The 25,591-nt window shown below is 40.0% G+C and overlaps 1 protein-coding gene across 2 annotated transcripts; it reads right to left on the bottom strand.

The window, feature by feature from the left end:
- Positions 1–842: 842 nt before the first annotated feature.
- On the bottom strand, positions 843–24,308 carry hspa4b (heat shock protein 4b). Of its 2 annotated transcripts, none has more exons than XM_034181256.1 (19): positions 24,013–24,308; positions 16,030–16,087; positions 15,717–15,857; positions 14,121–14,243; positions 13,906–14,005; positions 13,573–13,706; positions 13,228–13,472; positions 13,040–13,116; positions 12,754–12,905; positions 11,783–11,889; positions 11,566–11,699; positions 5,671–5,870; positions 5,211–5,306; positions 4,818–4,973; positions 4,565–4,690; positions 3,744–3,851; positions 3,160–3,279; positions 2,893–3,054; positions 843–1,365 (listed from the first exon to the last, which is right to left on the bottom strand). In XM_034181256.1, exons 1-19 carry the CDS (start codon positions 24,117–24,119, stop codon positions 1,159–1,161), a joined length of 2,553 nt encoding a protein of 850 aa, XP_034037147.1. In that variant the 5' UTR covers positions 24,120–24,308; the 3' UTR covers positions 843–1,158. The 2 variants fall into 2 exon arrangements, with proteins under 2 accessions (XP_034037147.1, XP_034037148.1); XM_034181257.1 differs by having other exon boundaries at positions 5,686–5,870.
- Between the last annotated feature and the right edge of the window lie 1,283 nt (positions 24,309–25,591).

Raw genomic sequence — 25,591 nt, 5'->3', positions numbered from 1 at the left:
TATTGGTCGAGTTATTAGGGTTTTAAAAAGTAACAGTTTGCACCATGGGTCAGGATTAGTTGTCATGTTATGGATTAACATGTCACCTCATAGAATCCAATGGTCGTCGACAGTTTGACCTTTACTTTGCAGACTAAACATTCAACATTGTCTAAACTATTCCATTTATTAATCCTATTAGCGCAACCAGTAATTTGTACCATGTTTTACCAAAATTAACTTTCGACCCCTATACAAACAGAAATTGACCTTTGTCACCATTTTTGCTGTTTTTACCCTATAACATTCAGTCACAGATAATCCATAAACGCTACCTTTTTGCTATCAGTTTTCATTATGATTGGAGCATCTTTTAATTTTGACCCGTGTAATTCTTCAATTGACCCCTGCCTGGTTTTCTGTTGAAAATTCAAATGGCCAATCGGTTTTGTCAAGAGTAACATCTAAGGAGTATTTGTCCCGAATTTGCTGCTTCTATCACCACTTTTCAGTTATCTGCTGCACTACTAGCCTTGAAGGTCACAGAGCCAAATATTGTCTGTATGTATGTTGAAACCTGACCTGTCCATAAATTTAAAGGGATTTAATTTCTAGCAAGGATGCATCCCTTGAAGAGCAACTCCCTACCCCAGCACTGCCACTTGCAAAGTTTTGGGACTACACACATACTACCCACTAGGTGGCAGCACACATCACTTGGGCAGCCTCTATTGGAGACACAATATTGCATTTTATTTTAACAGATATGACTCAAATTAAAGGTATTAGTTTAACCTGGCTACAGAGGGGAAATTAATCTCTCAGATGACTTGCTTGGTCTTAACAAATAAAGCCAATGGAGGTGATTTTCAGTAGCTTTATTTAAACCATACTGTAACACAGACTGAACACTTACAGAGCACACAACAGAAATAAATACCATCATGTGAACAGTGCTCAAACAGGCTTATTGCAGCTGGCTTTTGATTTATGTCATTCAGAAAGAGAGCGCATGCTATGTCGGACAAAGATGACAGCAGGAGCTATGCACGCTCACTCCGCCTGACAGTGATTGGAGAGTAGGTTCTGAAATGCCACCTGCTCTGATATTCACCCAGTGGCATCTCAATCTGAAAAATCAGCTCCTGTTCAGCTCTGCTCAGGAAGCATGAGGCGGCTTTAATCAAGGTCCATGTCAGGTTTGTTTTCTGTGCTTTCTGAGGTGGGGTTGCCTGTGTTCTCAGCCGTTCCTTTGTCTGCAGCGTCTTCCTGGGGTTTCTCTTGTCCGTCGACAGGCCCGTTCTGCTCTGCAGGCGTGTCCTCCTTTGGAAGCTCCACTTTTGGCTTGGGCTTGGTCACAATGGGGTTACATGCAGAAAACAGCTCCTGCAAAATTACACCAAGAGGACAAGCGGTTTTGTTGGTACTGCATTTCATTAAATTAAATCAAACCTGTATGAACATGATTAAGCCTACTGGTTTTTGACCACTGTTCCATACAACAATCTTCATCTCTACCTGTAAATTGTATGAATATCGTGTGAAGTATAGAGGTAAAAGCTGTATCAACAGATGTTAACTTACTATAAATGTGTATATAAATAACCCTTGAAGATACGTGATGCTATTTTAAGTCTGAAACGTAAAAAAAAAAAAAGTCTTAATTTTGACCCCAAAATACTGCAACTTGAAGATCCCAGTTTTTGTTTTGTACACTACACCAATTTAAAAATAATGTTTAAATACATGTGCAGTACTGCTTTATGGCCAATACTGAACAGTGAGGGAGAGGTCAGAGTTTTCTTTCAACACTACAAGTTAGGGCCCCTTCACACAAGGTGCGAATAAAGTACAACCAGGGTGACTCATGGCAAAACAGCTCGAATGATCGAACCACAAAACATTGCGCCGACGGGCAGGCGTGCACGATGCCGGTGCGACAGGTCGTGCATGCAGGAACACACTGCCAGCAGCTGCACAATGTGGTTACACATCGTGCAGCTGCTGTGAAGAAAAAATAAAATAAATAAAAAATAAAAATGACATGCCACCCACGGACTCGAACCCGCACCTTCCAAAAGCTCTGATTGCCAGTCAGAAACTTTACCACTAAGCTACGATCACTGTCCTGTGAAAGCTGTGAGAATCTGCCCGATATGAGCCAGGAGACGGACGTATTTAAAATGAAATAAACCTACACACCATATAAAAAAAAACAGCATTTATCAAGCGGGCAATACAAATATGAATCTGTTCCTCTGTAGATGACCCCTGGTCAAAAAATTCACACATTCCCTTCCTCTGCAGTCCACGCTGATATTGCTGCTGCTTTGATTAGGGTAGAATGGGATGTTGCTTTGACAGTCAGTGTATATTTCGGCCCCAAAACACGCATTACACCACATGTGCATGCATATGTGTGGTTAAATTTTCCAAATGACGGAAATCCATCGTGGTGACGGAGAACTTTAACCCATGCCCTATGAGTGTTTGACCGTCCATCACTCAGGACTTTTAATACAGAGCCACTTCAAACACTGTGGACTCTGTCCATTATCTCATTACTGGCCCATCTATAAACTTTGATTTATTCTGGGTTTCTCCACCTTATACAATTTTGTCCCATATAGCACTGCACTCTATCTGTGCGTGCGTGAGTCTGTCTTTTTCTGTATTACGAGTGAGTTATACACGAATGCCTTGGTTTCTCCCAGTCGAGGGACGCTCGGCTGCTCGTTGCCTTGTGGTTAGAGCTTTAACCTCGATGATCTGGGAAGATTTATTTTCATTGAAATATCTTGGAGAAAGTAGCTGTCATTTTTTTGTATGTACGACATTCTTTAGCTTCCTGCAAATGCAGTAAGTTGCCTCAGTGCTTTGGTAACATGAGCCTCTCTTATGTAGATCCCTTACCCTAGTTTTTGCTTCAATCTCTTTTACTTTGACAGATGGATCCACTGTCAAACTCTGTTTGCTTTGCTGGTTCATGGCACTATTCATCCACATCATTGCATCACTGGCTAGTTTGTCCACTTTGGTGACATCAGCCTCATCCAAATGGTCATACTGTTCCTCCTGGAAAACAAAGATAATGCAGTGTGTTCATGCACGTCAGCGAAGGCAGGAAGAAGAGCAACATTTCAGATGAAAAAAAAAAAAAAAAAAAAAAATATATGCTACCTTCATTCTGCATGCTTCAATAAATTTCATGTACTGCTGTATTTGTTTTCCCAAATCTTCAAATGCTTTAGGTCTCTCTTCTGCCTCTACAAACCTCTCCAGGATGGGCTGGCCTAGTTTCTGGAAAGTACATACATTCACACAAGTTAAAATGATGATATTGAACTATCGACTAAATAAAGCCTGTTTTACACATGTACTATAACCCTGAAGTGATTACAACACTAACCGTAAGGATCGACATGCAAGAACATTTTCCGAGTTAGCTGAACCAGACAGACACACACTTCAACCTGTCAGCGCTCTAGTACAAAGTTCATGGAATGTCTGGTTAAGCCTGTGTGTGAATATAATGTAGATCTTCCAAGGATCCACAGAGTGAGTTTCTACTAAAAATTCTGTAAGCTACAGTATTTCCAGTGGGCAAGAAAGTGTCCGACATGTGCTTCATGTGTGAAAGGGCAACTCTGGACACTGGCCGGACCTCTTCACCAGACATTGTCCAGAAATGAGAAAATAGTCTATCGAAGAGAATGGAGGGAGGGGTTTAACAAAACAAACACAATCAGCCGAGCAATAATTACCTTTAACTCTGCCAGTTTATCAATGTACACCTGTTTGGGTTGGTCCTCTCCATCTTCATACAGCCAGTTTTCAGTGTCATCCAGTTTTTGTGACAAAGCCTCTCGGTCCTAAAAAATACAACATTACTTTCATACAAGGAAAATGCAAACAGAATTGTTGATGTTTTTTGTTTTTAATTTTTTTAGTTCAATTAAGGACTCCATTTTGTTGCTTTTCTGTTTTTCTATTTGTTACGCAATTCTTGTAAAATCTGTAAAAACCTTATATGTAGACAGGTGTGTGCCTTTCCAAATCATGTCCAGTCGACTAAATTTACCCCAGGTGAACTCCAGTTGTGCTGTAAAAACATTTTAAGGATGATCAGTGGAAATAGGATGCACCTGAGCTCAATTTTGAGCTTCATGGCATTGCGTGCAGAATTTTGAGGGGGGGAAAAATGACTTTCATCCATTTTGGAAAAAGGCTATAACAAAAAAATGTGGAAAAGGCTGAAACTGCTTGAAGCTGATGCAGGAGATGTTTTACATTCCTGTTTTTCGTTTCTTCAGCTCTGTAAAACTTTGTAAAAACCTTGTAACTGTTGGAATGGCCTAAGGAGTAGGTCACCCCTCAGTCTGGTCTGCTTGAGGTTTCTGCCTCAATATCGGAGGAAGTTCCCCCCTCCACCACTGTTGCCTGTGTGTTTGATCGGGGGTGGGTGTTAAGGGAGATCTTACTCATTTGAAGTGCCTTGAGGCAGCATTGTCGTGATTTGCCACCACACAAATAAAATAAATTGAATTAATTTACATTTAATACTAATTTGTGTCAGTTTACTCACAGGTTCACTGACAAACTTTTCCAGCAGTCCGTGTAGTTTGTCCCTCATGTCATACACATATTCTTCTACACTGTTCTTGGCATCATTTCTCTCCTTCTCCAACTTGTCCTGCATGATCATCTTACCCTGAAAACAATTCAACAGAAGACATAAATGTTGACCACTTCAAAAAAAAAAAAAAAAAAAAAAAAAGCCAAATAAAGTTGACAGAGGTGGATTTCGGGATGTATTTGTCAAAGAACTGTTTTAATACCTCATTTTCTACAAAAAGATTAAGCATGTCATCTGCTAGCTGCCATTGTGGGCTGTTCTCAATTGGGAGCTCCAGCACTTTTGTTTTGACTTTTGGCTTTTTTGCTTGTGGGGGCTGGTCAGACTTCTTCTCACTTTTGTTTTCCTCTGGTGTGGTCTATAGTAAGAAAATGGGCATTAGATGCAAAACAAGACCAAAGCACAGAAACATAACATGGAGACACCTGCTATTAAACACTTCAAATGATAGGAACCTCTAATAAATCATATTCTGAGAGATCAGTTTCAGCTTTTGTTAAAAGAATTCTGACTTTGGGTTCTTATGCTGACAAACTATACTGCATGCTGAAAAATATGGCTCCAACGTCAAGAAGATAGACATAGCGTGTCCAACCTCCATGTCTTCATTCTCATGTGCTGGCTTCTCTTCGGTTTCTTTCTGACCATCTCCCTGTGACTGCTGTTCTTCCTGATCAGTTTGCATTTTGTTCTGCAAAGGTTTAGCAAACAGAGAAAAGAACACATACTGTATTAATCCAGTCATACCAAGAGGTGCAAATAGCCAATGCAACACAATATTTCGCAATCACAAAACGTCACAATATAAACAGTGAGGCTAAAATACAGACTGCAATATCACAAATACTCAGGATTACAAAAAATATACACATCTGAACTGGTCCAAGACAGTACAAAGCACAAATAATACGTATGTAAGAGCATTTGAAGAGGAACCATAACCACTCAGCGATGCACACTCAGCACGGTGAGTCAGCCCTGTATTTTACAAAAACAGGATTGTGTGCTGACTGCAGAGCAATCTGAAACAAAAGGGGATTTGGTGGCTCACACACTTTTTTCTGATGTACCTCTCCATTTTTTTCATTAGTTTGTTCCGTTTCCATGGGTTCCTCCGTCTCGTCAGGCTTTTGCACTTCGACCAGGGAAGCACTGGATACACTGAAGATTCCGTGGATGTTCACTCTAACCTTGACTTTCACCTTGGAGCTCTCCCCAGATGCCTGTGGGACAACCTTCTGGATCAGAAACTGGCCTGGAGGCAGAAGACCCAAAGACATGAACATCCACAAGTTGTTTTCTATCGGTCCATATTGCATAGTAATACGATTTTGCACTTTAATGTCACAGATTACTTTCATTATCCTCCCAGACAAATATATCAGACTGCTGTTTAGCATTCTGCTTGTCTATTTTAACCATTTGGTTAATTGATGTTCTATTTAGCTGATCTTTGTTTTAGTATTGTTAATTTTGTCGACCATTTTTCAGTTTAGTCTTGTGTCAAAGTTCATTCTTAGTCACATTTAGTCATTCACATATCTTTTTTTTGTTAGTCATGTTTTAGTTGACTAAAAGTCTCAACATTTTAGTTGAATTTTAGTCAAAGCATTTTAGTCTATTTATTTCAGAGATCATTTTTGTTTATTCATTCCAGTTGACTTGTGCTCCACAGCTGAAATACTGATTAAATGTCTGGAATAACAAACATCTTGAATGAATCAATCAATCAATCTTCAATGCAACTTTGCTAAAAGTGTCTTGTTTGTTGATTCAATACACATTTACAAATGATGCACTTGTTCTGACGTTTTATTAGAAACACCAACAAAATAAAATAAAAACTGGTGTTAAATAATATGCCTCTTACAGCCGAAGAGATTCAGAGGGACATAAATGTAAAATGTTACTTTGACCCCGATCTCCCCTACAATACTCACGCCTGGAGCGCTGAGACTTTGACTCCGGGATAAGTTCTCCCCGACAGAACGGAGGACATCTCATTTTGGGAAAAACAACTTTTGTCGGTTGTAGTATGCTGTCTGTTTTACGTTTGGAAAGAGGTGTCATTTGATATAAAATGTAAATTCGCTTTGAAGTTACTGATGCGGAATGAATAAAAACAGTTCATGTGAAGCAGTGGACGATTCTCGCAGAAAAAAGTCCCATGTAGAGGCTTTAATCAGCAGAAAAGGTAAGTCACGACTGACATCTTTAATTGTGGACACGATGCTTCTAATCAGAACCCGCGGGTCCATAATATATTAAACTAAAACTATCAGTGGGCGCAGCGAGAGGATACGTACCGTAGCCGACAGTACAGTAGCACAAACATGACAGCTGGACTGGATGTTGCATTTCTTCTTGTGTAGTAGACGAAAACAAGGAGGAAGTTTTTGTTTATTTTTTTTAGTCTTGCAAAACATTTTCGTCTCGTTTTTATTCATCAACAATAAAGCACATTTACACAGTTTTAGGCTGTTTTTAGAACATTGGTGCCGCCTCGTCATCATCTCGTCTTAGTCATGGGAAAAAGGGTTGTTGACGAACATATTTTGTCTTGTTTCGTCTGACGAAATTAACACTAGTATTCTTGTTCTTTTTCAACGGCAGATACAACACTTGTACCTTAAAAGTTTGCCTCGATGACAAAGAAGTAACTGATGAGGATAAATGACGTTCCTCCTCATCCTAAATAAGGTGTACATATTGGAAAAGCATTTGTCAGGCAGCCACAGACAACTGTGATAGCATGTGTCACGACCACTTGATAAGCAGTTGCATTCATCTGAAGGTGGTCACACTGTGTAATCTTGCTACATACATATCCACCTTTTTAGAAGTTAAACAGAGTTTCATACTCAGTATCCTCAAGAATGACATTTCTGTGTGCATGTTGAAACTCACATGCCATAAACAAATCATTAGCCCAGAAATGGTACATTTTAGTTGTGACATATTATTGAGGCTAATGTTCTGCATTCCTGGTACTTCTGTGAGACGTTCACCGAGACAGTCTGTGCTGTTAGTGTCTACATACAGAGTCATGACAACTTAAGATGTGACCTCCATTTTGTTTCCATGGAACTGTGATGTCTTTTGAAAATGCTGGAATTCCGTTTCGATGGCCCACTCATGCTACATCGATTCTTTAGATGAGGCAACATTTGCTCACTACACGAAGCTAAAGGCGATTGATGTCATCGATTCTTACGATGTAGAAGCTTGTGACCAGAGTTTGTTATGAAATGTTAAATATTTTTGTCATGACAAAAATATTTAACATTTTGAAATAGATTAATTTTGTAGAGAATGTTGAATTATAAGGGATTAAAGAAAAAAAAAATCTGAAAGTTTTTTCCAAACTAAATCATAAGCTGTTCACCAGCTACCATTTTATAGAAACCTTTTGCGGTCACATCCTAGTGTTGTACGTAAAACAAGGTGGAGACAGCTAAGAAAATAGCAAATTTTTCTCCTGCTGAACAAGATTATATTTCACTCACTAACCATTGCTGGCATTTTCTAATGCAGCATCATATTCTAGAAAGACTTTAGCCTTCGCACATTTTAAGGGAAAAAAATTAAAATAATCAAAAACCCAAAACACACTAAATTATTTGCACAAACGTTTCTGATTATCACAAATAGGTGAAAAAAAAATTCATGGTTCACAAAGTGTAATGTTAAATGCAGGGACAAATGGTCAAATTTCACCATATTCAGAACTTGCAAATGCATATTATTGCATCTTATATTACTTTATTACTACATTCCAGAATTATCCACCAAAAACACACCTGAGATAAAATGATTAGAACACACTTTGTAATACCATTTGCTTGGGTCAGGGTTGAAATTAGCTCCTCTGATCCAAGCTAACCACAACCAGCGTCACTAGCATGAAAGCTGCTCCTCCTTTCATCCTTGATGTGTAATGACTGTCGGAATGCCAAAAATCTTAGGGATCTCTTGCCTGCATTTCCACAGTTTGTACACTCAAACAACGCGCATGATTTATCCATAGTCTCTCTTTACCAATAACGGTGCTTCACGGCTCAACGGTGCTTGGTCCATGTTTAGGTTGACTGCCCTACAATATGGAGGCGCACTAAGACTCATAGGTAACCACGCCCAGAATGGAAAGGGGTCTACTGGATCCTGTGTGTTTAGGACCATCTCAGGTCCAAGCACTGCTTTTTTATTTTAATATTTGCTGTCATTTTGGTCTTGCATAACAAGGGTGAAAGTCTGTTGCCAAGTGGTAGAATACAGGACTGGAGATGTGAGAAATATGATCTTACTAGACCTATTCTTACAGACTTCAAAACCTCAATTCCTCTGGAACAGTTTGTCAAATTCCTTGTTTTCTGTGAATACTTGGTGAATAACCACCTTTAAAAAATGGCTGTGGAGTTCAGCGTTTCCACAAAAGCTGCACTGATAAATTAACTGTACAGCCTGTTGATTAAAAACTCATCAAATCTGAATAAAGGCTTGCCTTTTTTTTTTTTGACTAGTTAAACATGATTCACTCAAAGTGCACATCCTTTCGCTTCATCTGCGGAGTTGGAGAGCAGCCAGTGGACCAAACTGTTTTTTAAAATATACAAACTCACTGCTTCATTTTAATGCACAATAAGTCTGTTTCAGACCTTTTCTCTTAAAAGGCTTTATTTTACTCAGTGTGTGGCTTTGTAAACTTGTAGTGTCACTTGCTACATGATTAGCTCCTACATTAGTTATGCGCATGCACTATGGTCTTCTCTTTATTTTGTGGGAATGTTACACCGCCACATACAGGCCTGGCGTATGTACTACAGCATTAAATGAAGCCTCGAGGCAAAGAATTAGCCTCGAACATTTTGTGTCATCGAATTATACGAGTTACTCAATAATTTCAGCCCTAACTGTATCCCAACATAACTACAACCCCTGGCAAAAATTATGGAATCACCAGCCTCGGAGGATGTTCATTCAGTTGTTTAATTTTGTAGAAAAAAAAGCAGATCACAGACATGACACAAAACTAAAGTCATTTCAAATGGCAACTTTCTGGCTTTAAGAAACACTATAAGAAATCAAGAAAAAAAATTGGCAGTCAGTAACGGTTACTTTTTTAAACCAAGCAGAGGGAAAAAAAATATGGAATCACTCAATTCTGAGGAAAAAATTATGGAATCATGAAAAACAAAAGAACGCTCCAACACATCACTAGTATTTTGTTGCACCACTTCTGGCTTTTATTACAGCTTGCAGTCTCTGAGGCATGGACTTAATGAATGACAAAAAGTACTCTTGATCAATCTGGCTCCAACTTTCTCTGATTGCTGTTGCCAGATCAGCTTTGCAGGTTGGAGCCTTGTCATGGACCATTTTCTTCAACTTCCACCAAAGATTTTCAATTGGATTAAGATCCGGACTATTTGCAGGCCATGACATTGACTCTATGTGTCTTTTTGCAAGGAATGTTTTCACAGTTTTTGCTCTATGGCAAGATGCATTATCATCTTGAAAAATGGCTTCATCATCCCCAAACATCCTTTCAATTGATGGGATAAGAAAAGTGTCCAAAATATCAACGTAAACTTGTGCATTTATTGATGATGTAATGACAGCCATCTCCCCAGTGCCTTTACCTGACATGCAGCCCCATATCATCAATGACTGTGGAAATTTACATGTTCTCTTCAGGCAGTCATCTTTATAAATCTCATTGGAACGGCACCAAACAAAAGTTCCAGCATCATCACCTTGCCCAATGCAGATTCGAGATTCATCACTGAATATGACTTTCATCCAGTCATCCACAGTCCACGATTGCTTTTCCTTAGCCCATTGTAACCTTGTTTTTTCTGTTTAGGTGTTAATGATGGCTTTCGTTTAGCTTTTCTGTATGTAAATCCCATTTCCTTTAGGCGGTTTCTTACAGTTCGGTCACAGACGTTGACTCCAGTTTCCTCCCATTCGTTCCTCATTTGTTTTGTTGGGCATTTTTGATTTTTGAGACATATTGCTTTAAGTTTTCTGTCTTGACGCTTTGATGTCTTCCTTGGTCTACCAGTATGTTTGCCTTTAACAACCTTCCCATGTTGTTTGTATTTGGTCCAGAGTTTAGAGACAGCTGACTGTGAACAACCAACATCTTCTGCAACATTGCGTGATGATTTACCCTCTTAAGTTTGATAATCCTCTCCTTTGTTTCAACTGACATCTCTCGTGTTGGAGCCATGATTCATGTCAGTCCACTTGGTGCAACAGCTCTCCAAGGTGTGATCACTCCTTGTTAGATGCAGACTAACGAGCAGATCTGATTTGATGCAGGTGTTAGTTTTGGGGATGAAAATTTACGGGGTGATTCCATAATTTATTCCTCAGAATTGAGTGAGTCCATATTTTTTTCCCTCTCTGCTTTGTCTAAAAAAGTAACCGTTACTGACTGCCACAATTTTTTTTTCTTGATTTCTTATAGTGTTTCTTAAAGCCAGAAAGTTTCCATTTGAAATGACTTTAGTTTTGTGTCATGTCTGTGATCTGCTTTTTTTCTACAAAATTAAACAACTGAATGAACATCCTCCGAGGCCGGTGATTCCATAATTATTGCCAGGGGTTGTATGTGCACGAGTGCAAAACAGAACTACAACCCAATGACATCCTGCTATCAAAATCCAGGCCATGTAACTGTTTCAAGCAAAATTCTACAAGGAACAGAACCAGCTCTGACACAGGCAGAGAGAATTGTCATTATGGGCTACATGACTCACACTGTTCCTTTCAGATAGACTACACACACACTGGATTTGTCCCTCAGACACATTTCCATCTGAAAGGGAAGGTGACAACAACTGGTGACCTGTAGTAGCTTGGTATGAAGTGTATAATACATGCCCTTTAAATCTTTTCACCTCCTAAAGGTCAAAAATCAGTTGTAGTTGTGCCAGGTTTCTTACCAATAGTGGGATCAGGGTAGGGCAGCTCATTAGGGCAATTGTAGTAGGCCTCCAGTGAGAAAGGTTCTTTTCTGTAGAAGGTCAACACTTTGGAGAAAGGCGCTGCATGGTTCTTCGGAAATACCTCACAATCACTACAACAAAAGAATAATCAATATGTATTACCACCACCAATTATAAAGAGCAGAAGATAAATAAATCATGTGAAGTTCTTTACCTGAGACCTTCCTCTGCAGCGGAATGCCACTTCAAAGAGATGGGATATGGAACAACGTCTGTGATGGAGAACTCGCGCACTTTGAAGGCAGGTGACAGTATTGCACACTGAGTAAACAAGCAGTATTTTAAGGTGAATGCCACAATCATGAAACTGAAGTGTAGTTGGAATTAAAATTATTACACATTTATAGCACTCCCTTAGAACAGGGCAACTTCATTAACGTTACTCACCTCAAGTCTATCCATTACTACAAAGCCACATCCTAATCCAGACCTGCATGACCATTTCTTGGACTGTTAAGCATTAGTGTACTCGACTCAATTCCTTTACTACTGTTGTGGTGTGAATAAATTCATATTATTTTTTTGTACAGAATTCTAAGGCAATTATGTGACATTATGAAAGCTGAGATTTTTTCTGAACATTTTGATATACAACACATGGGTATTGTACTTAAAAAAAAAAAATCTTAAAGATACCCCCAGACATTAGTGAATTTGGATTTAGCTCGTGTACATATGCATGCATTTCTATGTCATTCACGCAGGCAGCGACAACTAAATCTGCAGAAAAATGACATCACTGGACAATTAACACCATTCACTGGACTTCTTATGGCTGGAACACAACTGAGCCATGAAATAGATTTTCTTGAGTGCTGTCCAGTTCTCACCTCGTCTTTCTCTGAAGTGCCACACTGGGCTCAGAGTCACACTCATGGAAAAAAGACAAAACTGGGGTTTAAAACGTCTATTTAGTTTATCTTTATTACATGTGGAGACTTACAAGATGGTAGCATTTACCGTTTTTGAGTTATGTTAAACTGGTGGGAATGCACTCATATTATTCACTCACTGCATTTTATGGCATTAAGTTTTAATTAAGTAGGTGTGTAATTCATGCATGGACATAAAAACCTGAGTACATTATACGTTCCAAGGAGACATTAAAATTAAGGTAGGTTATACCTGGAGGGCACACCCTCTTGCCACAGCCTCATCAGCATTCAGGGTGGTATTTAGCTCTTTGCCAAAGAATTTGCTAATTCTCTCTTTGACTGCTGGGATCCTGGAGGCTCCACCCACTATCTCGACTGCATAGATATCATCCTTCTTTAGTTCTTGAAAGCACAGAAACAGTTTCACAGTGGCAACCAAGTTAATTAACCTTCAGGCCGCATACTGTTTATATGAACTAAAGAGGAGAAACAGCCAAGTAAATTAAAAGTATAATGAACAGCTAAATTAAACTCACTGGTATGTTCCAACAGGCGCTGCAGTGGAGGTTCCACTCTGGCCAAAATGTCAGCGCACATCTCTTCAAACTTCCCCCTGTGTGTAAAAGTAAAAACGGACCACGCTTCAGCTTTGAAATGAAACATCTAAATGCGACATGTTACACAGCCACAACACAAATACAAAAATGACTACCTGTCGTATTACCTGTTCATTTTTCCAGTGACATCAATGTCATTCATGAAGCAGTCAATGTTAAGAGGCAGGTCAGATGAGTTGGCACTCAACAGCTTTTTCAGTTTTTCGCACTCCTGGTAGAGCCTGACAAGAGCCCTGGGCTTAGACTTGACATCAAGCTTGTATTTCTTGCCAAATTCCTCACAGAAATAATTGACCAGAACATCATCAAAGTTCTTTCCTCCAATCTCTGGGTCACACGCTGTAGCGAGCACCTGAGAGTTTGACAGAAGAAAGGGATGGTTTGGGAAATGCTGCTCAGCATATAACTAAGATGAAGAATTGAGAGTTAAAATGTCTCCACTGGTTACACACCTTGAGTTTGCCCTTATTAAAGGCACACACTGATGTCTGATATCCAGAATGGCCCATGTCCACAAAGACCACATTCCTGGCCTTTTCCTCAGGAGGTGGAAGATCCTGTTTATAGATCCCATATGCAAGTGCCACTGCAAGGAAAAACTGTAAAGTATTAATAAAGCTTACAAGCACTGAAATCAGTGAAAAGGTTTTTGAATTTTAAGACTAAACCCATTCCATCTACTGACTAGCAATGGTTATTACTACAACAACAACAATAATAATAATAATAATAACAACAACAGGTTTTTCCTTGCCTGAACCATGTTCAAACTTGGCTAATCATACCTGCAGTTGTCTCATTCATAAGCCTCAGGCAGTTTAGCCCAGCAATCTGTGCTGCATCTACTACAGACCTCCTCTCAGCATCGGTGTAGTAGCAGGGGACCTGGTAACAGAGGAACAGCACTTGGCATCAACTCATCTTTGTTAGTTGAGCTTTTACATGACACCTATTAAACTGAATGATCACGAAGGATCAAAGGTAAACATATAAAACTTACAGACACGACACAGTCAGCCACAGGCTTCTTCAAGGCATTCTCCGCTGTTTCCTTCAGCTTGGTCAGGAGCATAGCAGTGACCTGCTCAATGCTGAACACCTTCTCCTCCTCCATGTACATAACCTTCAGCAACAATATCGCACACTGGCTTACATGTGCTCTACTATGTCTATTCACACCGAAGCAGGTCACATGGCACATTATCAGTTTCTCTGAATGGTTTAAGTCTTGGTGACCCTCCTGCTATGGGTCTAACCATTTTATATTACCATCATTTTCAAAATGGCTATAGCTGTGATTATACATTTACTTATGTTTAGCCATTATACATGGAAAAATACTGAGTGGCTCATCTCCTAGTGAAATACACCATCAGGTCATTTCATTGGGGTCAAAGGACAAACCAAGAATTCCCAGAAAAAGAAAAAAAAAAAAAACAACTGTTCAATAACTATTCAACACTCACTACAGCAGGGGTCTCCAAATCTGCTCCTGGAGAGCACCTGCCCTGCATGTTTTCCACAGCTACCTGCTCAAGTCACACCTGATTTTTTTCTTATATTGTTGTTTTCCAGCTTTTCACTGGCTGAGAACACCTAATAGAGTTAATGACCTGGGAGTGGAACAGGGAGAGTTAGAAAACACGCAGGACAGGTGCTCTCCAGAAACAGGGTTGGAGACCACTGCACTACAGTGTCTAAAATGACAAATCAAGAGTCCTTTATCATTTATTACCCAATGGTTTGGCTGGATTGCATTACAATGAACAAGTTTGTGTGAATTTTTGTGAACAAAGAATGTTCTGCAGCATTTCAGAGTTATAACTAAGAGTTATAACTAGAAGTTAAAGTTTTGGAAAGTTTGGCTTTTTTTTTTTCTTTTTTTTTTTTTAAATGGTAAATGGACTGCATTTATATAGTGCTTTTCCATCTGTATCAGACGCTCAAAGCAATTTACAATTATGCCTCACATTCACCCCGATGTCAGGGTGCTGCCATACAAGGCGCTCATTACACACCGGGAGCAATAGGGGATTAAAGGCCTTGCCCAAGGGCCCTTAGTGATTTTCCAGTCAGGCGGAGATTTGAACCCATGATCTTCTGGACTCAAGCCCAACACCTTAACCACTAGACCATCACCTCCCCTTTAACTAGTCAAAATTAATAGACTTGAGAATAAAAATAATAAAAGAAGTCAATTTGCATACATTAATGCTAATTTCGCAGTGCAACCATGTATCTGGCTGAGTAACAAAATGTTTGACAAGATACAGTCCCAATGGATTCATTTAGACAGCCTATTAGGAGGACTACATTTACATTTAATAATCACAATTTACTCATTAGCAAATCCAGACTTCTCTATGTACCAACATCCATCAAAGCTACATGTGTAGGCTGTGATTACAAGTACAGGTCATCATCAAATCTTACTGCAAAAATCATTATTATAGATCAGAGTGACAGAAAAGATTCAATTTCACAAGGACATTTATGTCAAACGTGTGTAGGCTGGGCTGCAACTACGACAATGGAAAATGACCGTACATTTAAAATTCCTTGATTTTGCTGTGAATGCCATTTCTGCATTTCTTACCTTGATGCCAGTTGTCCCTGTAGGCATCTGCGCAATATCGTAAACCAAGCTGGATTTGAGACGCTGCACATATGGATCTGAGAATACTCTGCCATGAAATCGCTTGAACAACTGAACTGTGTTCTTGCAGTTTGTGACAACCTGTTTCAAAAACAAAACAAACTTTCCTAAATGTGGATGTGTGAAATTTTGTGACATTTAATGTTGATTGAACAATCTTGCACTGTATAGTAGATGCATATAACAGTGTGAAAATAGCATATTGTTAACTTTGAAATAACATACACCATGTCCAGCACCTCCCAAAACATACCTGGCTTTTTGCAGCTGCACCAATTGATCGGTTTCTTGGACCAAAAGAAACACAGGCCCTTTAAAGAAAGAACAGAACAAAGGGGGACAGACCTCAATTACTACACTGACAGAGTGAGAAAGCTGCAGAAACAAAGAAATGCATTCATGCTGGGGGCTTAAATTGTGAGGTGCATTGCATAGAAAAATGTGAGGCATTCAGAAATGCAACAGCTAAAATTAACAGTTAAGTGATGTGCTCATTATTTATGTAATCCTACTGCAGTCCTTCGAAGCTTGATCATTGGTTTAAAAAATAAAACATTTTGCAGAAATATACATATGAAATTTGTTATATTATAGAATACACAGCCTAAGATTAGGATGTTTCAGAAATTAGATTCCTCCATCAGGTATCTGAGGTTATACTCAGGGAGAGGTGTGTGTCTTTCCAAATCATGCCCAATCAACTGAATTTACTGCAGGTGGACTCCAATTAAGCTGTAGAAACATCTCAAGGATGATCAGTGGAAACAGGATATACCTGAGCTCAATTTTGAGCTTCATGGCAAAGGCTGTGAATACTTATGTACATGTGATTCCTTCATATTATTTATATAAGCAAAAAACAAAAACATTTTTTTCATTGTCATTATGGGGTATTGTGTGTAGAATTCTGAGAGAAAAAAAGAATTTCCTCCATTTTGGAATAAGGCTGTAGCATAACAAAATGTGGAAAAGTAAAGCAATTAATACTTTCCAGATGCACTACATTCAGAACTACAGCACCTCACTCGTAGAGTGCAAACCTCCGCCAACACTAGTTTCCAATTCCACAAATTTTTACCTTGGAAAAAAATTTCAAGGTCAAAGCACTGTTAGAAGTGACTTTGCATAACCTAAATTAAATGTGATCAATGCCAGGAGTATGCATTTAATTCATGCACTTAAATCAAAGTTTTTTGTGGTGTTATCAGGTTGGGGTTTTCCCCCCCAACTTTGTCAGTTTCTGAATTCTTTTTCAGATATTTTTCACAGAACATTGGTTATCTTTGCTATGCACAATTTGTCATTGCTTTTTGGAACTTGGTTTCTGACTGATAACTGGAACACAGACAAACAGGCATAAAATTGGAACCTTCATCCAATTTTAGTGGTGCAGGTAAATCCATAACAGAACAACAAAATATACAAGTGGGCATTTCAATATTAAATTCAAATGTCTAAAAAAAAATCCACAATGCAGATCAGATCCAGATCAAACTTTGTCAGGTGACAGTGCCAGTCTGCACTTCACTTTCAAATGTGAGAGTGATTGGGACACTTGTGATTAAGATATAATCTAAATATATACACGTTCATTAAATGGGGCTTTCAATGATCAGGGCTGTGAAATGAAAATTGTGAAATCCGAGGAAAATTTGCGCGGGGGGGGGGGGGGGTACAGCTCCCCAGGAGCCGGGGTCTAGGGCCCTGCGGGGCCCCAGAATTAAATTTTTATCTAATGATACTTTTTCAGCATCTCCTTGAAGAACAAATCGGATCCGAGGAAGCTAATTTGTATCTGTAACACACAGATAAGTGTCCGCGGACTTATAAAACTTACATGATGTCGGAAAAAAAGAGAACGCTATGCAATAAACATTTTAAAAACTCAGTGATGTTCACGATTAAACAGTACATCACTAACACCCCACCCACCCCCTCCCCATGATGAAATCCGCGGAATCCTGCAGATCTGCGGAGTTTTCACAGCCCTGAATGATCATTTAAATGGCCTCAAAATCTGTAATCCAGATAAAACTTTGTCACTCAATAAAGGATATTATATAACGGCTGAGTGGATCGTTGTCATTTGATTGGTGCTTTGTATGTCACATGACATGGATAAATTGATCCCATTTGTGTTGCATTGCATTTACAGTGCAAATTTTGTTCCATACATTTGATACCACTGCACCCTGCATGTGCACACGTGATCGCGCACGCACACAAGTGCGTGCAAACGCGACTGTGCGCTCCACATATGCGCGCGCACGCACACACACACACACACACACACACACAACGCACGTACAGTAGTGTTCAGAATAGTAGTAGTGCTATGTGACTAAAAACATTAATCCAAGTTTTGAGAATATTTCTTATTGTTACATAGGAAACAAGGTACCAGTAGATTCAGTAGATTCTCACAAATCCAACAAGACCAAGCATTCATGATATGCACACTCTTAAGGCTATGAAATTGGGCTATTAGTAAAAAAAAAAAAAAAAGTAGAAAATGGGGTGTTCATAGTAATAGTAGTGTGGCATTCAGTCAGTGAGTTCATCAATTTTGTGGAACAAACAGGTGTGAATCAGGTGTCCCCTATTTAAGGATGAAGCCAGCACCTGTTGAACATGCTTTTCTCTTTGAAAGCCTGAGGAAAATGGGACGTTCAAGACATTGTTCAGAAGAACAGCGTAGTTTGATTAAAAAGTTGATTGGAGAGGGAAAAACGTATACGCAGGTGCAAAAAATTATAGGCAGTTCATCTACAATGATCTCCAGTGCTTTAAAATGGACAAAAAAACCAGAGACGCATGGAAGAAAATGAAAAACCATCAAAATGGATAGAAGAATAACCAGAATGGCAAAGGCTCACTCATTGATCAGCTCCAGGATGATCAAAGACAGTCTGGAGTTACCTGTAAGTGCTGTGACAGTTAGAAGACGACTGTGTGAAGCTAATTTATTTGCAAGAATCCCCCACAAAGTCCCTCTGTTAAATAAAAGACGTGCAGAAGAGGTTACAATTTGCCAAAGAACACATCAACTGGCCTAAAGAGAAATGGAGGAATATTTTGTGGACTGATGAGAGTAAAACTGTTCTTTTTGGGTCCAAGGGCCGCAGACAGTTTGTGAGACAACCCCCAAACTCTGAATTCAAGCCACAGTTCACAGTGAAGCATGGTGGTGCAAGCATCATGATATGGGCGTGTTTCTCCTACTATGGTGTTGGGCCTATATATCGCATACCAGGTATCATGGATCAGTTTGGACATGTCAAAATACTTGAAGAGGTCATGTTGCCTTATGCTGAAGAGGACATGACAGTCTTTTTTTTTGGTAGTACACGCACGCACAAGCGCCAACCAGGTTCCGTGTGTGCGCGCGGGGACGACTCTCCTGAGACATAATTTGATTGCGCTAACTGACGCCGGTAATTCACTGTCACTCTCTCTCTCTCACACACACACACACACACACACTCCGCTGTCAGCCATCTGGGTGCATGAAGACCTGTTCACATGAAACGCTGACGTGATTTTTGACTGGACTGAGGAACTACACAAAGTCTTTTTTTTATGGAAGTCCGAAGTCAGTGCACAGCATCACTGGACAACATGTTACAGTGAACAGAACACCAAACACCAAAATGTAAGTCCCTTTTCTGTTGTTTATAAATTAATAAAATATCAAATGACAAGGATCTATTTTAGCCGTTATATAAAACAAATAATTAGTGTTCTTACATTCCTTCAATGTAACAAATATCACCTCATGTAATATTCGTACCATTGAAGTCAAACATTCATTATTTGTATACCATCCTACATAACGCTATCAAATATGAAAGACATTACATCTTGACAGAATTATACATTTTTGAAAATTAAATGTTATAAGATGGGGATGTTTCCAATTTTCCAAGATTTTTTTCCTAGCCTTTGACCTCGAAGACTGAATCAGTTCTTGCCTATCAGGATATGAATCCTCCAGAGGTGGGAGGAAGTCACCAGTAAGTGACTCAAGTCATGAATCATATGAGTCATATGCTTCCCTTAGGCAGTATTATTAGACGGTATTGCTTAAATTTTCATTGTTACGCAGATGATACCCAGCTTTATCTATCCATGAAGCCAGACGACACACACCAATTAGCTAAACTGCAGGATTGTCTTACAGACATAAAGACATGGATGACCTCTAATTTCCTGCTTTTAAACTCAGATAAAACTGAAGTTATTGTACTTGGCCCCACAAATCTTAGAAACATGGTGTCTAACCAGATCCTTACTCTGGATGGCATTACCCTGACCTCTAGTAATACTGTGAGAAATCTTGGAGTCATTTTTGATCAGGATATGTCATTCAAAGCGCATATTAAACAAATATGTAGGACTGCTTTTTTGCATTTACGCAATATCTCTAAAATCAGAAAGGTCTTGTCTCAGAGTGATGCTGAAAAACTAATTCATGCATTTATTTCCTCTAGGCTGGACTATTGTAATTCATTATTATCAGGTTGTCCTAAAAGTTCCCTAAAAAGCCTTCAGTTAATTCAAAATGCTGCAGCTAGAGTGCTGACGGGGACTAGAAGGAGAGAGCATATCTCACCCATATTGGCCTCTCTTCATTGGCTTCCTGTTAATTCTAGAATAGAATTTAAAATTCTTCTTCTTACTTATAAGGTTTTGAATAATCAGGTCCCATCTTATCTTAGGGACCTCGTAGTACCATATCACCCCAATAGAGCGCTTCGCTCTCAGACTGCAGGCTTACTTGTAGTTCCTAGGGTTTGTAAGAGTAGAATGGGAGGCAGAGCCTTCAGCTTTCAGGCTCCTCTCCTGTGGAACCAGCTCCCAATTCAGATCAGGGAGACAGACACCCTCTCTACTTTTAAGATTAGGCTTAAAACTTTCCTTTTTGCTAAAGCTTATAGTTAGGGCTGGATCAGGTGACCCTGAACCATCCCTTAGTTATGCTGCTATAGACGTAGACTGCTGGGGGGTTCCCATGATGCACTGTTTCTTTCTCTTTTTGCTCTGTATGCACCACTCTGCATTTAATCATTAGTGATCGATCTCTGCTCCCCTCCACAGCATGTCTTTTTCCTGGTTCTCTCCCTCAGCCCCAACCAGTCCCAGCAGAAGACTGCCCCTCCCTGAGCCTGGTTCTGCTGGAGGTTTCTTCCTGTTAAAAGGGAGTTTTTCCTTCCCACTGTAGCCAAGTGCTTGCTCACAGGGGGTCGTTTTGACCGTTGGGGTTTTACATCATTATTGTATGGCCTTGCCTTACAATATAAAGCGCCTTGGGGCAACTGTTTGTTGTGATTTGGCGCTATATAAAAAAAAAATTGATTGATTGATTGATGAATCTGCAAGTCTCAAGTCAAGTCCCAAGTCATAATGGCCATCAATTGTTTGCAAGCTGACTTGAGACTTGCAGATTGATGACTTGGGAATGACTTGACAATGACTTTGTCCCACCTCTGGAATCCTCTGTAAAAATTTCATAATAGTATTTGAAAAATTGTGGGTTTCAAGCTGTTCACAATCAGACAAACAAACAGGGGTGAAAACATAACCTCGACGACGGAGGTAATAATGTTAGTCCAATTACTTATGGCTCTGAAAAAGCAGGAATTGTGTATACAAATGGCTGAATGATTTGTGTGACATTTTTGTTAAACCCCTTGAATTCTGGTAAATGAGTGACATTTGTATTGTGGATTTGACCGACCGACCGCCTCTTGGCGATGAAGGACTTTGTCCAAGGGTCTTTAACGATTTTCAGGTCTGACAGGGATTTGAACAGAGGATCTTCTGTACACCGCAGCAATTGCGTTCAGAAGATCTTCTGGCTGTGGTGTACAAAAACAAAGGTAGGAAGGTGACGGACCAATACCAAATTGCATCAAGCCATTTCTAGGCCAGCTACTTTTTCATTTGTGTTGAATTGAGATTTACTTATTTACCTTTTGTAGTACCTGTTCACAATTTTACACAGATTTTGGGTGATTTCACAATGTATGCACATTCTGTGTAGATGCTATTTACTGCAAAACAAATTGCTCCTTGGGTGAAAATAACACTTTTTAGTACTTTCTTTCCTCTATGCATAACTTAAATTTTAACAATGAAATAAGTAGGTTATATTCTATTTCATAAGTCAAATACTTTTTACATGCAATTTTAAAGTAATTAAAAAAAATACTACTATTCATTTTGCATTTCATCTTGTGGCAAAAAGCGGCATCTTGCAGCCTAATTAAAGAATGTATTATAGAGGGTTTTCAATCACATGACCGATTTTGCTCCCTTCTCTATCGTGGAATGCTATGCTGCTGGCGCATGAAAGAAAATAGAGAGAATGAAAGCTTATTACGAGGCTTTAAACCCTCGAGATAAAGCTGTTTATTGTGATCGATGTGTAGCAGTTGGTTCAGTGGATCTGTATCTTGTACCTGATCGTGAATTTAATGACGATTTAATGAAGTGGCTGGCAATTTCGCAGTGTAAGCTTAATATGGCCAGAATCAAGCAGACTGCCCATAAATCCACCAGAGAAAAAGCTCAGAGGAAGCAGCTTGCTACCAAAGCCGCCCGGAAGAGCACTCTGGCTACCGACGGTGTGAAGAAGCCTCACCGTTACAGGTGCGGCACCATGGCGCTGAGAGAGATCCACTGCTACCAGAAATCCACCGAGCTGCTGATCTGCAAGCTGCCCACCAGGTCGGCCTCGCCGGCCTCCTGCAGAGCATCATAGCTTAGCTCTGAAAGCGGAGGTCCGTCTTGAAGTCCTGAGCGATTTCTCTCACCAGGCGCTGGAAGGGCAGCTTGTGGATCAACAACTCTGTGGATTTCTGGTAGCGGCAGATCTCTGCCAGCGCCATGGTGCCAGGCCTGTAACAGTGAGGCTTCTTCACACCGACGGTAGCCGGACCGCTCTTCCAGGCGGCTTTGGATTTACAGGCGATCTGCTTGGTTCTGGCCATATTAAAGCTTCCAACAGATCTGCTGAGCCAGGTCTCTGTGTCGCTTAGAAAGTTCGGAACACTCCACTACTTGATGCACAATAACTGCTGGTAGCCTGTAAAATGAGCAACCTGCCTCGTTTTTAATCACCTTTGATTGAACAACCGCCGACAGCACAAAAGTTGACCATTGTTGAAGCTTCTGCAATTGTTCGCCAAATGCACATATCACAGCGGCCACCGCGTGATAATCCAGAATGGCCACGGGGCACAAAATGATGTGACCGATACGTCACATGAAAACCCTCTATAATTACATTTTTTTTTCTGAATTTTTATTATCCAGCCTTCAAATCAAATAAACAATCAAAACTTGACAATCAATATGGTTCTCACTTTAGTCATGTACGTTTAAAATATTTTTTGCAAGCAGATTTGGGAATGTGTTAAGTTTGTAGAACAAGTGCAGTGGGCACCGGTGTCACGTACAATTCTTTCTGCCATACAATTTCTGCCTCGCTTAGAAAACAGCGCTTGGAACTTGAGGTGGATGGATGATGAAAGAAGCAAAACACCTTCGCAATTTATGTCGATATTTTGATGAATTTCTTCATTTACAGCTATTGTCAGTTATTTAATCGTGTGTGTCTGGATGACTCTGAAATACCCTGTGGGTATTTGTCTGCAAATATTCGCGAGGGCAGTCATCTGCTCACTAAACACTTGCATTTTCGTTGAATCCATGATTAACCAGTGTTAACGACTAAAATAGATCGAGTTTACTTCTGTCCCGGTGCCAGTTGACAGAGATACAGACAACGAATAAATAGATCTACGCATGCGTAACATTCCGCGCTGTTTTCTCAGTGAGGCGGAGAGAATTGTATGTGACACCGGTTCAGACGTCAGGTGATGGTCACGAAATGTAGTGTGGTACCGGCCTTCCCCTATCATTCACTCCTTCATACAATGAAAAAAATAAAAATACACAACATCCCTGTCTGGCAGGTCAGGTATCGGCACGTCAAAGAGGCTGCTGTTATAGGAGCTTGTGGGAAACACGCATATAATCGTGCGAGGCGGTACGAGGTTAAAGTCACAAAGGCTGGCTTTGGCTAGCATTAGCATTAAATGACTCACATTCCGCTTCCTGTTGTGAAATCAGTTAGCATCTTAGATTCAGCGAATACTAACTTCAAGTGAATCCATTCACACTCACAAAATGAAACAAGTCGTACAAAATCAGCCAACTAAATCCTACTTACGGTGTACATCGATCGCTGTACTCATTGGCCACAGTTTCAATGCCCCCGGCTCTGGCTACCGCTACATAGCAGTTCAGGAAGCCGACGTCAAACCCGACCACTGACATCTTGACTAACAGTTAAAGAGTGCAGGAATGAAAAGTGAGCGCAATAATGAATACGAGTGTCAAAACAGAAATGAGCTGCAGTCAGGTTTAGTGAGCTGACGATGTTCTTCTGTGTTCTTTTTCCATGAAGTTGAGCAGCATGCGGCACGCGCCTAACAGCGTTCAGGAATTTTCTGTGCTTTCTTCTTCTTCTTCGCCTTCTTCTTCTTCTATCAAGTTTTTGGCGGTTTACAAACTGACAGGGTGCATTACTGCCACCAACTGTTAGGGTGTGACGCATTGTTCAGATTATGAAGAAATCATGAAATTTGGAATCCATGTAGCATAAATATAGTATATAGAAAATAATTGATCTTCTGAAGAGATGTGGCAACGTTTTGTTTAAAGATGGCCTCCAGATTGCTAAAAACAGTTTTAATGAATAGTTCTGTTCCTGCACGCTTTGTTTTTTTATGACTGATGGTGAAATTATTTTAAAAAAAAAACTCACAAGGCAATGCGTTTTAGTCTATTGGAAGTGCATTTTCAACATTTTACAGAGCTGCCAACCATCCCGCATCGTGTGGGACAGTCCTGGTGTTGTACAAAATCCAGTTTCCCTGAACGAATCTGTTTCCCCAGTGTCGGGAGCGCGCATAGCAGTGGTAGAGACGCGTTCCACAGTCTGCATAGAATTTCTCATCGGTAAAATGATAACACTGTTAGATAATATCTGTGCTAATTCTTTGTTTTATGTTAGCTGTTAAGTATTTGTGTTATTTGTTTGGAAGTTCTGAGAAATACAAGGGTAGGCTGAAAAGTTCTAAGGCTCACCAAGAAGGAAAAATGCCATTTCAATAAAACTTGGCATGCATTAAGTTCAACTCTTCTGATGACTGTGTTATTTTCTTCCAGGTTGTGAGGTAGTTTGTGGTTCATAGCCAAGTTTGAAAGTTTGTGGTAGAGGAAACGACAAAAATGGACAAATTCTGGCATCGTGGTGTGATTAAGTACCTGCATAAGAAGGGGTTAAAGCCCAAGGACATTCATGCGGATATGGTTGCTACATTAGGGGATGAAGCTCCCTCCATATCTACAGTGCAGAAGTGGGCAGCTGAATTTAAGAGGGGCAGAGACAGCCTTGAAGACGACCCAAGGTCTGGGTGGCCTGCAACAGCCACAACCCAGAAAAACATTGACCTTGTTCATGAAATGGTGATGGACGACAGACGATCAACGATTTATCAGCTAGCAGATGCTGTGGGAATATCCTGTGAGAGAACTGAACACATTCTGCATGAAGAACTTGGAATGTCAAAGGTGTCAGCTCGGTGGGTGCCACGTCTTCTGACGCCTTATCAGAAATGCACCAGGCTAGTCGTGTCGAAGGCAAACTTGGCGCAATTTGAAGAGGATCCAGCCAATTACATGGAATGCTTTCTTACTCAGGATGAGTGTTGGGTTCACCACTTTGAACCAGAGACAAAAAAAAC

This window comes from Thalassophryne amazonica, chromosome 11 (genome assembly GCF_902500255.1).
Source record: "Thalassophryne amazonica chromosome 11, fThaAma1.1, whole genome shotgun sequence".
In the NCBI taxonomy this organism is placed as follows: Eukaryota; Metazoa; Chordata; class Actinopteri; order Batrachoidiformes; family Batrachoididae; genus Thalassophryne; species Thalassophryne amazonica.
This window is presented reverse-complemented; position numbering and strand designations above follow the sequence as displayed.

Excerpts from the sequence above, each read along its gene's own strand:
- hspa4b (XM_034181256.1), bottom strand. The coding sequence starts at position 24,119 with ATGTCAGTGGTCGGGTTTGACGTCGGCTTCCTGAACTGCTATGTAGCG. Across the intron at positions 14,244-15,716 it reads CAGGGACAACTGGCATCAAG|GTTATGTACATGGAGGAGGA; the intron begins GTAAGAAATGCA and ends TTGTTGCTGAAG. Across the intron at positions 14,006-14,120 it reads TGGCTGACTGTGTCGTGTCT|GTCCCCTGCTACTACACCGA; the intron begins GTAAGTTTTATA and ends CTCTGTTACCAG.